General features: G+C 39.5%; 1 protein-coding gene across 4 annotated transcripts in view; it reads left to right on the forward strand.

The window, feature by feature from the left end:
- Agbl1 (AGBL carboxypeptidase 1) overlaps positions 1-13,876 on the forward strand; it is a 906,807-nt gene that overhangs the window by 483,679 nt on the left and 409,252 nt on the right. For all 4 annotated transcript variants that reach the window (XM_039101030.2, XM_063280964.1, XM_008759580.4 and 1 more), the window contains one exon: positions 2,932-3,061. In XM_039101030.2, coding sequence (XP_038956958.1) covers positions 2,932-3,061 — 130 coding nt within the window. The remainder of the gene's footprint in view (positions 1-2,931; positions 3,062-13,876) is intronic.

The following is a 13,876-nucleotide window of genomic DNA, read 5'->3' on the forward strand; positions in this document are numbered from 1 at the left end:
TTCTCTGTGATCCTTGGTAAAGGTTCTCCTTTCAATTCACCCTGTATTGAAAGTCATTTCCTGACTGTTATTCATAGGCAGAATAGTTTGCATGAGGCAAGCAAACAGTGGACATTGTCAAAACTGAGCTGTGCAGCTCTGACCACTGGGGACAGCGATGGAGATATGGAAATAGAGCACACAAGGGTATGGATATAGCAGTGAGTATAGTCACACCAGAAGATGTAGATGGATATAGAAAGCTGCAGCTCAATTTCCATGAGAACACAAATGATAAATATTATTTAATTTGAACTTCAAAACATTCTGGAGTGGACCAGGGTTTGGTGGTGTGCGATGATGGTGCCCATGACAGTGATAACATTGGGAAGTAGGATAAACATATCTACTTTTCCCATGTGAGAATACTGATTACATGTGAACTCCCCAAATTCCATACCCAGTGATGGAACTATGTTTTCTTAATCAAAACTTGGGTGGTTTCTAGTTTGCAATACAGAACTTTTCTATTTTCTTTATTTTTAAGAATTGCAGTGCAGAATTGTTTCTGCTGTGTGGTAATCTATGGACCTTTGCATGAAGATGTTGTCCCTGAACTTGATCTCCATGGAGTTGAGGGGAAAAAAGAGGGAGTTGGACTTGCAGAGCTGTTGGCTGCTGGATAGATAACAATACATGCAGTTTTGTTTACATGAACAGGAATGCCTTGAAAGGACCTCAGTTCATTTCATCACGGTCAGTGTTACAGAAAGAATAAAATCTTCCCTGTTGATGAGAATCCAGGTCAAGGCAAGAAAAACACAGATCAGAGAAAGGATCCTTAAACTTTTGGATGACTTGATTTGAGAATAAAAACCCAATGAAGCAAATGTGCCATAGATCTATCAGGGTTTTCCTTTCCACTGTTAATGGCATTAAATCTCTCTCTCTCTCTCTCTCTCTCTCTCTCTCTCTCTCTCTCTCTCTCTCTCACACACACACACACACACACACACACACACACACTCACACACACACACACACACACACACACACACACTAGTTATATCCCTTGCCCCCCAAGTAAAATACTTTATGACAAAATTAGGATAAAGAAATTGTTGAATATTTTCAATTTCTAGTGATTTCTGAGAGCTTATAAGCAACTGGAAACTAATGCCAAAGATGATTTCAGAGCATGGAGTATTGTATAAAAGAACTTGAGCCATTTCATCTCCAAGATTAATTGCAAATAGGTCAGTGGTTTAAGAGAGAAAGTATGTTTGCTTCTATAATTAAATGTCAGGGCAAGAATTTGTTCTCTATTGTTTACTTAATGCCAATTATGATAATTTTATCTTTTCTGAGAATTTGATACAAGAGTTCATTCACTATTAACACCATTTCCTCCCATAAAACCTTTAAAATTCATAGTCATTTTATTGTCTTTGTTTTACACGCACACACACACACAGACACACAGACACACAGACACACACACACACACACACACACACACACACACACACACACACACACTACTGAGTCCATTTAGTGTTGTTGAGCATATGAACTAGAGTTTAGGGCTGATCACTTTGGATTGGGTGAATCATCACAGGCCTTGCCTCTGGAGAGAACTGATTAATTGATTCTCCCACTCTCCTTATTTAGTGATTAACTTTGGCCCTTTATCCAGTGATGGAGTCTTGTGAAATTGCATCCTCCCTCAGTGTTGGCGCTCTGACAAGCATCATTATACAGTCTTATGTTGTTGGCCGATACAGTTCCTCTTAGAATTTTAATGGTACAAACAATTATTCTTGCTCCTAATGGACCAAGCCCCCATTTTGTCTGGTCTAATGAGGAGGACAAAATAAATAAAAATAATACTAAATGTAAATTTCTCCAAAATAAGGACTCTTACAACAACAAACAGGACTAGAATTGCTTAGCTCGAAAATTCATAACATTTTGGAGACAGGACTGCCCTGCTGAATGTTAAAGAGGTGGCCATAGGTAGATGTGGGGAACTTGGTCAAACATACATCAGGCACACTTGTTCAGAAGAAATAGAGCAATTTCACTGTGGTGGAGATTGGAAGAGTATTAGTAGGAGGGGATTTAATGGTGGTAGTTCTGGTAGTGGGGATGTTGTGTTGGTCCCTTCAATCTGTGTCATCTTCCTGGTTCACTATCTAGAATAAATAGGCACTATAGCTATCATACCCAGGAACCTATCCTACGCTTGTGTTGCTTCTGATAAACTTTTCAGTTGTGTTGAGCTCATAGGATCACTCTCCCTGTAGGCTTTGCCTCTTGGTTAAAGACTAATCTTTGAAATTAACATGTTAGCTTTGACTACGAGTATCCCCAGGGAACATATAATCTTGAGCTTGGATCTGGTAGTTTTCAAGGCTTTCCCAAGAAGGGATATGTGGGCTAGAGGCAAGGAGTCCTAGGTACAAATCTTTAGTTATATATCTTGGGTCAACTTGTTTCTTCACTGTGGTGTAGTAATATTGAGTGTCATAGTGCTATTGGGCCATCTAGGAATATTGTATTTCACCATACTGTATGTGCTATCTTGGGCTCAGATTAGTTATTTGTAGTACTAAAGGGCCTGGAGAATTGTACACTGACTTTCTTTTCCTTTTTTTCTTTGTTCTTTTTTTAAGTGGGTACATACAGTGGGAAACCATGTTTCCCAATTTTGTCTTAAAACACTATTAACCCTGTATTAAGTCAAATGCAGCTTCTGGTTCCCACAGCTGCAGATAACTAGGTCACTCCAGACTCCTCCAGTCCAGATCTGCAGCTTCCTGGACATCTGGAGCTGGTGGCAGAAGTCAGAGAGAAGTTAGATTCATTAGTTTGTTTGTCAGCTTGGGTTTTATTTTGTGAAGGTATTTTTGTCTAAATGTGTGTTTCTTTGCTTATTGTTCCTTCCTGCAGTCACAGATGCTCATTGAGAGGCGAGGATCTCAACAGACAGTGGCTCTGTCCCCAAGTTCATCTCCAACCAACCATCTACCATGCCAAAGGTCTTCTCCAATACCTAAGCAGTACTGGCCGGGGGCCTGTGGTGAGTCCCTTACTTCTTTTCATGCAACAATCTGGTTCCTTTTACCTTGCATCAGATAGCTCATCAGCGGTTAAGGCAAGAAAAATAGACAAAGTGGACAAACATCTGTGGGAAACTTTAATACCAGGTATATTATGATAATTACTATATTAAATGACCACAAACTGGATGGCTTAAAGCAATAGAACTCCTCACATCACATTTCTGGAGGTTGGCAGTCTAAAAGTCAAAGAGTTAGCAAGCTGTTCTGATGCTGGTAGCTTTTGAAAAATGACCCTCCTCCCCTTTTCTTGCAATGTGCTCTGGCTACCAGCAGTACTCAGCTGTCATTGGCTTATGGTAGCCCATTTGACTCATCACTTATGTCTTCACAGGACCATCTGAGCTGTGTCCTAGTGATCCGCAGTCCCCTCATCTAAGAGCATTCATCATGGGGTTAGGACAGTTAATTCAGTTTGACCTTAGCACTCCTCTAATTGTTAAGATGCATATCCTGCCCAAGACCATATTCCTAGGCTCTAGGGATTAGAGTTGCAACATGCATTTTATGAAGCCCCAATTCATCTCACCAAAGGTTCAGAACAATGGTTTAATGCTCACTGGTAAAAACTGGAATTTTTTCTAGTTTCATTCTTATGTAATTAAACTAGAAAAAATATTCTCATGTATCTTTTTTTTCAAGACAATTCTAGCACTGTTTTAGGTTGTTTTCTATGTAGGGTTTCCTCTTCAGTCCCAGGTACTATGCAAATAATGTCAGACAATCTGAAACCAGAGGCCTTAGTTCCAGATAAGAAAGAAAACAATGGCAATAGATTGGCCTATGGGAATGTTCACATATTGTCTACAAACTGTGACCAGTTCTATCTACAGAAGTATGAGGGCAAATGTCCTCATGTAGAGCTTAATCAAAAATGAAGGAATGTCAGAATGAGCTTTCAATCAGAACCTACGTTCTAAAGCTTCTATTCTGTGAGTAACAGAATGGCATGTTTAATGAACCCTGGAAAGGTATATGAGGCTTGCACTCCAATTTCAAGAGATGAACACATAAAGTGCTTTCCTTAATGCCATTCAAATGTATACAGTAGAATAGAGATTCAGATCTGCTGTGTTTTTGATTTTGAGGTATTGCCTCCTTTTGTGACTTACTCTTTAAGTGTGTTCAGATTACCTACCTATAGGTTCAAAGATTCTTCAGGGCTCATGGACTCAAAATAGCTGTTAACTCATATTTGTAGTATATCACAGTCTTAAAAAAGCCCCCAAGCAGGGCTGGAGAAATGGCTCAGCGGTTAAGAGCACCCGACTGCTCTTCCAGAGGTCATGAGTTCAATTCCCAGCAACCACATGGTGGCTCACAACCATCTGTAAAGAGATCTGATGCCCCCTTCTGGTGTATCTGAAGACAGCTACAGTGTACTTATATATATAATAAATAAAATAAATCTTTAAAAAAAAAGCCCCTTGGGCATATACCCAAAAGATGCCTCAACATATAAAAGAGACACGTGCTCCACTATGTTCATCGCAGCCTTATTTATAATAGCCAGAAACTGGAAAGAACCCAGATGCCCCTCAACAGAGGAATGGATACAGAAAATGTGGTACATCTACACAATGGAATATTACTCAGCTATCAAAAACAACGAGTTTATGAAATTCGTAGGCAAATGGTTGGAACTGGAAAATATCATCCTGAGTGAGCTAACCCAATCACAGAAAGACATACATGGTATGCACTCATTGATAAGTGGCTATTAGCCCAAATGCTTGAATTACCCTAGATCCCTAGAACAAACGAAACTCAAGACGGATGATCAAAATGTGAATGCTTCACTCCTTCTTTAAATGAGGAAAAAGAATACCCTTGGCAGGGAAGGGAGAGGCAAAGATTAAAACAGAGACTGAAGGAACACCCATTCAGAGCCTGCCCCACATGTGGCCCATACATATACAGCCACCCAATTAGACAAGATGGATGAAGCAAAGAAGTGCAGACCGACAGGAGCCGGATGTAGATCTCTCCTGAGAGACACAGCCAGAATACAGCAAATACAGAGGCGAATGCCAGCAGCAAACCACTGAACTGAGAATAGGTCCCCTATTGAAGGAATCAGAGAAAGAACTGGAAGAGCTTGAAGGGGCTCGAGACCCCAAAAGTACAACAATGCCAAGCAATCAGAGCTTCCAGGGACTAAGCCACTACCTAAAGACTATACATGGACTGACCCTGGACTCTGACCCCATAGGTAGCAATGAATATCCTAGTAAGAGCACCAGTGGAAGGGGAAGCCCTGGGTCCTGCTAAGACTGAACCCCCAGTGAACTAGTCTATGGGGGGAGGGCGGCAATGGGGGGAGGGTTGGGAGGGGAACACCCATGAGGAAGGGGAGGGGGGAGGGGGATGTTTGCCCGGAAACCGGGAAAGGGAATAACACTCGAAATGTATATAAGAAATACTCAAGTTAATAAAAAAAAAAAAAAGAATAACACTATTTGTCCTAACGACTATAAAAAAAAAAAAAGCCCCCAAGCATTAAAATCAACATGTGTAAGTGGCAAAATTTTAATGTCCTCTTGGAATAGAGCCCAATTCTCTGCCAACAGTGTTACTACCAATCAGCTAAATTTACCTGAAATTGTTGTAAGAGTATTTTTGTTTCAATTTTGTTATTTCAATTAATTTTGTCTATGTAATTAAGTGTGGGATCTAATATATGCATATGATAAATAATGGTCAAATGAAGGTACCTAATATTCCTATCTTCCTAAAAATAAAAAAATATAATGTGGTCATAGAAAGGTAAATATTTCAAGTTCTCACCTACTTGTGGATGGTTAAAATGTTAATTTCTGTACAGAATATTTAGCTCTAGTATTCCTCAACACAGTGGGCTGACTGCAAGTTCACAAGAATTTACATAGTTTAGAGTCTCAGAGGCTCCAAAATCAATATAATGATGAAGATATAGATACGTTGATCACCCTTTATTGCATATATGTGCATTGAAATATCACAGGTTCTCCCCATCAATAGGTTCAGAAAGGAATTGGAGGTGAATCAGCATGAAGTACATCCTTTGCTTCATGTCTAGCCTCCTCCAGAAGTTAAACTCATACCTCCTGCTTCAAGACTTGCACCAAAACTCATACCATTAGCACTGACCACCTGGCACTCTACAGATCCCCAGCTACTGATAGACACTTTTGTCCAGCATAATATTCCAAGGGTTTAAAGATTTATTTCCCAAAGCCCATAAATAGAGAACCTTTTGTTTAAAACCTTCAAATCTTTACTGGCTTGATTGGCTGAGTCAACTTCTCTTCGGCACATAGAACAACAGCATGTGTCCTGCCCCTGAGAATATAAATTGAATCTGGGTTCAAATATTCAATAATGTACTGTTGTCATTCCTGCTTCCAAGGATCCCTGCATCCCAAGGAGTCAGTGTAATCTCTGCTGGTGATTGTGTTCATCAAGCTCTACATAGCAAGGCTCCAGTCTCATGGTTGAAAGCTGGAGGAAGGCTGTTTCTCTGTGTGAGAAGCTTTAGCCTCCAGGAGAAGAGTGATTTGGAAGGGAAGAACCCCATATCTGATATACATTTAAACACACGCACATGTTAAGTCCTCAGAAAAACAGCATTTCTTTCTGCTCTGACAATCTCTAATTGAAGAGCAGAGCATTTATTTTAAAGAGTGACAGGTGAAAGGCTTGTTTAAAAGTATAAATAAACATTAATTAGCTATAAACATGACAGTTGCAGACTTGTTTCCTGCTGGGACCATCTGAGAGGTGGGTGAGAAACAGCTGAGTACTAAATGCTATTCCCAGTGTTCCAGAGCTCTCTAACAGGCAGGATGCCACCCTTTAGGTACCCACAGAGCTATATTTAACCCACCACTTGCCAGCAGCTGCATCACTGCCGCTCACTAGCTCTGGCCCTGTCCTGCCTGAAGAAAGAGTCCCTCTCTGTCCACGTTGATTTTTAAGTTCTTTGGCATAAGATTAATGTTGACTCTGCCCGATTTCTGGGTCTTACGAAAGCACTGGAAAAACACTCTGTGATGACTGGGAAGATGCACCCGTCACAGGTGCTATTTAGGTATTGGAGTCTTGGGTTAATTGATACCACTTATAAAACCAATGAAATGGAAATCATTGCCCTGATTCTTCTGAGGATTGCCAAAGAATAGGAAATTTGCCTTTATTCTATACACCTTCTCACAAATTTGGGTAGTCATCTTTGTTTTGTACATTAACTTATATTCTGCAGTTGAAAAGATTGAAGTAGGTAGGGATGCAAAGCCTATATGCACATTTTATTTAATTTTTAGTTTATAAAATTGACAGATACGTTTATCTAGGAGCATAAGAATAAGACTTGGGTTTGTTATTTAGCAGAATAAAAGATTGTTGGTTGCTTTAAGATCACAATGGACTAAGGTAGGAGGGAAGTAGCTCTTAAAAGAAACAATGTGACACAGCATAATAAAATTGATAACAGAGGTATGTATGAGATTTTTCTGGGACATCTGGGATACAGAAGAGTTGAGAAGGATTTATGGAAGGACTAGGCATTGATGCTACTACTTCATTTGTATTTGAGGGGTAAACTGGTTTATGGAGAAGAGACTCCTGGGGTCTTATGGGACTTTTTGTATTTCTTTTCCATTTTATTGAACCCACAACGATTGTCCTTGCTCAGATGTTTAACTCAGCTAATGTCATCTAGGCAGCTCTTTAGGTGAAGTTCCCTCGTCCTAAGTGATACTACATTGTCTCAGATCGGCAATAAAAACTAACCAGGACAATAATCAAAACAATCCCTTCCCAAAATAAGAAAATCCAATTAACTACTGATATATTCAATAACATGAATCAAATTTAAAACTTTATGTTAACTGAAAAAAGTGGACATGAAGGGATATATACTGAATGTTTGTATTTCAAGGAAAATGGAAGCTGAACTTTAGAGCTGCAGAAGGAGGCTAAATCTTTGAGTTTAGGAGAGAACTTCTAGGTAGTGAAAATATTCCATATCATTATACACAGTTGTACTAAACTTGCTGAACTGTATATTTAGTATCCATACTTTCCAGTAAAGTAAAATATTTGCTTAAATATAGAAAATCTAAAACCACACAAAGCAAAAATACCGAACTTTAGAATGTAGCTAGAGAAAATTGGGGTGCAAAAAATAGGGTTGGTCAGCCTTGAAAGGTACTAGTTAGATCAAGAAGTACAATTTTGTCCAACCCCAAAGAAGATAGGGAAGATATTGTTTAGAAGTTAGGAAGAATCAGACAGAGAGAGAGCATGACAGCAGGGACACCCAATGAAGCAGACAAGGTCATGAATCAGCTGTTAAGAGGCACTGAATTGCTTCCTATTTGGGAAGATCCACATGAGAGCGAGGGGACCCTTGACCCAGGGGACAATCCGGCACAGTGTCACCAGTGGAAGAAAGCTCTTAGCTACATCCAGGTCATGGGAAAACAGACAAACGGTCTCTGATGAGCTGCCATGTTGCAGCCAGCCTCGCCCTTGGGCTGCTGCCAAGAACTGGGGCTTCAGGATTTGGAGAGGTATTGATTCCCATCCTCATGGCTCTTGCTATGTGAGTGCATGTTGATAAAGGGATTTCAGGGCTCTTTGAAGAGCTCATTGATTTACATTTACAACTCACACAAGCTGGGCTGCCTTCTGCCAGAGGACAGGATGTGTGTGTGTGTGTGTGTGTGTGTGTGTGTGTATGTGTGTGTGTGTGTGTGTGTGTGTTTTCTTTCTCTAGAGCCCAATGGTATATGAATTTTCTCTATGTAACTGATTTTCCTGGTTATATTCGAATCTCCCATCATATTAATTAAAAGGCATAGAAAAAGAAGGGGGAAAAGATCACAGGCCTCTTAGACCCATTTACTCAGAGCTCAAGATACTTAGTACTGTTTTATCTTTGGCACTGTATTCCTCAGAAATGGCATCAAAAACTGGTATTTCTTTCCTTATATCTGTTGCTTGTTAAGGAACTAAATCTAAAACTTTCTACTCCTTGCATTTGATTATATGACCGGGGGGCAAGCTACCTCCAGTCATTGCTACTGTAACTGGTAGAGGAGAATGCAATGTCCATAAAGGTGATAGGAAAAAAAGTAATTTCAATTCTGTTTCCTTTTATTTCGAATGATTTCTTGCTAGCACAATAAGATATCTATTGAAAATCTGTGTTTCACTATGCCTTTTTCTGACACAGATAACTTGTTTGTAAATAAATTGCCAATGTTTCTTAGATTGATTACATCGATTACATTGAAAACCCAAGACTACTTTTCATGTCTCTTCTGTTGGTGTCTTTTGAGTACCATGTGGTAGAGGGGCATTCAGGGTCCTACATCTGCCACAGGTAGGGCCAGCTGGAACTCCCAAACAGGTCTGAACATTTGTACATTTGCATGAGATGGGATGAGATGAGGGGAAAATAGGAAGAATTTTCTGAACCAATGTTTCCCTTGAGACGTCATGAGTCCCCCTTTTTTTCATTTTCTTTTTTATTGGTAATTTTATTTATTTACGTTCCAAATGCTGTCCACCTTGCCAGTTTCCTCTCCGCAAATCCCCATTCCATCCCCCTTGTCCCATGAGGGTGCTCCCCTGCCTCACTACCCTAGCATCTCCCTACATTGCAGTATTGATCCTCCACAGGACCAAGGGCCTCCCCTCCCATTAATGCCAGATAAGGCCATCCTCTACTACATAAGCATGTAGAGCGAAGGGTCCCTCCATGCGTACTCTTTGGTTGATGCTCATGAGTACTTTTCCTGTGAGCTGGTAGAAACATCAGGGACTTAAAGCAAGGAGTTGAGGCAGCAGGTTGAGACAGGGGAGAAAGGTGTCAAGAACTGTGAAGAAATGGAGCAGTTAAGTGGATTTTGCTCGGCATTGTTCTCTGGGGAAAGGACATAGTTAGTGCAAAAGTTTCAGATGAAATTAGGTAGATGGTTTGTGTGTGTCAGAGGGTAGAGGGGCACCTTTATTTTTTCAGCTACCCAAAAGATTGTTCAAAGAAAGTTTATCTTGTGAGTAGATAAAAGTCATAGTAATAGTTGACAGGTTTTTGCTCTTAAAGTAAGGCTTGCATGGACCAAAGTACAGTTGGCCTCTGGCTCAAGAGCACTACCAATTCTCAAGATGAGGAGGTAAAACTAGGGTAAACCTTCTTGTACTAAAAGGGTAACCAGATGATGGGCAAGCATCCATACTCCCCAGTGCTAAAAGTTTACCCAGACAACTTGGAAACTTATTGTAGATCAAAAAGACTAGTCTGGGTCTTGCCTTCTCATAGACAAAGAGGGTTTGCTAACTTAGCTTCCCTGGTAGGAAGATGATATAGATAAGTAGTGTAGCAAGGGCTCACTCAGACTGAGAAGTCAGAAGAGCTGAGTTTAAAAGTGGCGCAGGAACTACTGATTCACTCCCTCCTACATGTACAAATGGAGGAAGGGAATCATTTCAGCCCTGAAGCACCTGCCCAGGGCTCTCTTCAGAACTCTGCCTTGGTGTTAAACTTACCACTTAGGGACAGGCAACCAGTGACATACAGTAGGAAACATCTAATGCATGACCTTGGAAATACATTTCCTGTTTGCCAATTAACAATGATTGTATTCTTTTTCACTGGTGGAACCACTGTTTATAAATGTTTGATTGTAAAGACCTTTTAGAGTCAGAGTGATCAGAGTTTGAGATGTAGCATGTTGCTTTGTCTGTGGGCATCCAAGGGCAAGAGGTTTAACCTCCTGTAACATTGGTAGAAGTGAAATGGCAGTATCTTTCATGGGAGACCTTTATACTAATTGTGGATGAGTATAAGACCTTAGTGTGGTAATTGACCCATGTCAGATATTCTAATAGATATAAAGCATTAAAATTATTGATAGTGTTAGGCATTAAATACAAAAAAAGCCAAATATTGAACTGTATATTTTGGATTTCTTTATATGAGATTTTTCAATGTAATTTTAAAGAAAATGTTTTGTTGTTGCCCATGGCTAATCTCATCCATCATTTGGTGTCACGTTCAAGTTAGATAACATGTTACCTATGGAGAAAGTGCAGTACAACATTGTTATCCATGAATCCTGTGTCCAAAGATTCTAGCAAGTGTAGATTGATATATTTAGGAAAAATAGCTGTGCTGAACATTGCAAATTTTGTTCTCCTGCCATTATTACCTAAAAAAATGACTAGCAATATATAGTGTTATAATTATATAGCATCTATGATGTGTTAGGTATTTTAGGCAGTATAATGATCATGCAAAGTATTTGGAAGCTTTATATAACTTATATGCAAACATAATGCTGTTTGCATAAAGAATTCAATTATTTATGGATTTGTGGTGTCTGTGAGGACTCCTGAAACAGATGCTTTATAGATACTTGGAGAAGACTGCATGGCAGGGAGGACTATATCTGGGACATGCAGTTTGTAAAAAGGACTCTTGGAAGGTAACTGCATATGTCACTAATATCATTTCTCTTATGGAGATATTTACTATTCTCAGAAACTTGGACTGCATGCTGCCTGCCCAATACTGTATACAAGTGGAATCTCTGGGGCTTTGGGAGCCTTGGTTGGTTTAATTGGAAGTGTTGCTCTTTGGGGATTCCATCACATTCTCCAGAACTTGCCTTCTCCCAGATCCTGTCTTGCTTTCATTTTCCTGTGGCAATTGTATAAATAATGCAGAGGTCTCACTGCTGAGAAGGAGCAATGAAACCCAGATGTCAAGATCGGGAAAACACAGCAGCTCAAAGCTTTTCCAGCAGAGCAGTAAACACAATCAGACCTAGGTGAGCCACTGGGAGCTGGGAAAACACTAAGGGAAGTGTTTGAACAGGGTTAGCCTCATGAAGATGGAGGCCCAATTAGAGAAACTAGACTTGGGGCAAGAGAGGCAGAAGGATAGGAAGGACTGTGCAGAGCATAGTAATGCGATCCTGATCAAATTCTTTGCTGCATGAGGAATGACAGAACTCACATTTTCATTAATTAAATTAACCTTGCAATTAAGCTCAAACAAATTCCTCGGGAGAAGTCCTAGGGAGAGTTCTAGGGAGTAGAACCATAAACCAAAGCATGCCATTTACCTTGGATGGAGAAGGAATTAAGACCCTGAGAGGGGAATCAGTTTAGCCAAAAGTCAGAAGTCAAAACCAAGCACTTTAGCCCAAGCGAAACTAAAAAACGCTGTATGGAGGCTTTAAATCCCTATATCTTTTTTCTTTTTTCTTTGTCTTGGATAATAGTATAATTATTGCCTATTAATTTAAACCTTAAATTCAGGTATAATTGCTAACTTCATTCTCACAATGTCTTTAAACCCACTTACTCTCCAAGTTCTGTGAATTTCACCCTCTTAAAAAACTTCCTTTCTGTATTGTTTTAAAACATAATTTTAATTTGCATGTGTGTATACATGTTTGTGTGCATGCATGTGCATGTGTATGTGTATATGCCATGGTGTAGAAGTAAGAGAACAACTTTCTGGAGTTTGTTCTTTCCTCCCATCATGAAGGCTCTAGGTACAGAACTCATGTCCTAAGGCTTGCATTCCCTGTGCTTTGCTCACTAAGCACTGTACCAGCCCAAACTTCCTTTCTCTAGATTCTCTTCTCTGTTGACTTCAGCGATGCCCTTGTCATGGCTTTTGTTAGACCTCTATCCTGGGATCCAGCCTTAAGCTCTCCACCTTTGGATATGATCCTGGTTTTCCTCCTGGCTCAAATGCTTTGAATCTTCCTTCGCCTCCTCCAGGAAACCATCCTGATACCATAGAATGTCACATAAATGTGCTAATAACCAGCCTACTGTCTACATCTCTAGTTTTCTAAAATCTGATCTTTATTCACATTCTGTTTATTCTGAATTATTGCAATTCCTCAAAGACATCACTCATTCTTTCCCATTTTCCATTTACTTGGTAAGATTCATCTGATGTTGTAACACATCTCTGTGACATTCAGGACCAGCATATTGAACTCCTGCTGAGGTGTCACTCCTTGGAATGACAAGTAAAACATTCCGCTCTGGAAGTAGGAAATATGGTTTAAGTTTGATTTCCAGAGAGTTCAGTTTATCTTTACCTTAGCTTTCTTCTCTGGCTACCATGTTTGCTAGCTTTTGGAATCATCCCCATCATCATAGCTTCTGGATGGATCACCATAGAAAGGAATAAATTGTGTTTGTGTATTAAGGCAAATTTGGATTCAAATATATACTCACATACTCAATAATTGAAACTTGAGCAAGTGATTTATTTGAAATTCAGTTTTCTTATTTAAAATGGGGACAATGAAACCTATGCCTTCATGGGATACTCACTGTTATAATCTTTATGAGATACTTATTGTTATAACTTCATGATAACATTTACAATTTTAACATATGGCCACACAATTAAATGTTCTATAACATCCATTTTGTATAATTTCTTAACATGCTAACTGATACCTTCTAAGCGATGTATAAATTAACCATTATTGTTGTTGTGCAGGGCAACAATGAGCTATGTTAAAATTGTAATTTTCCTGCCACATAGAATGCAGACATATTTTTTGTTGAATACATTGATGAGTCAAATATGGTTGCTCATTGATCTATGAGTGTAGTGGTCTCCAAATTGGCGATGGTCTCTACTATTCTGGCAAAGAATTTTCCCAGAAGAAAACACAAGTATCAAATCTTCAAGTAGAAAAGAAAAAGCTTTCCTCAACTGAAATAAGTTGATAATTTGCCTTGTAATTGCCCCC

This window comes from Rattus norvegicus, chromosome 1 (genome assembly GCF_036323735.1).
Source record: "Rattus norvegicus strain BN/NHsdMcwi chromosome 1, GRCr8, whole genome shotgun sequence".
In the NCBI taxonomy this organism is placed as follows: Eukaryota; Metazoa; Chordata; class Mammalia; order Rodentia; family Muridae; genus Rattus; species Rattus norvegicus.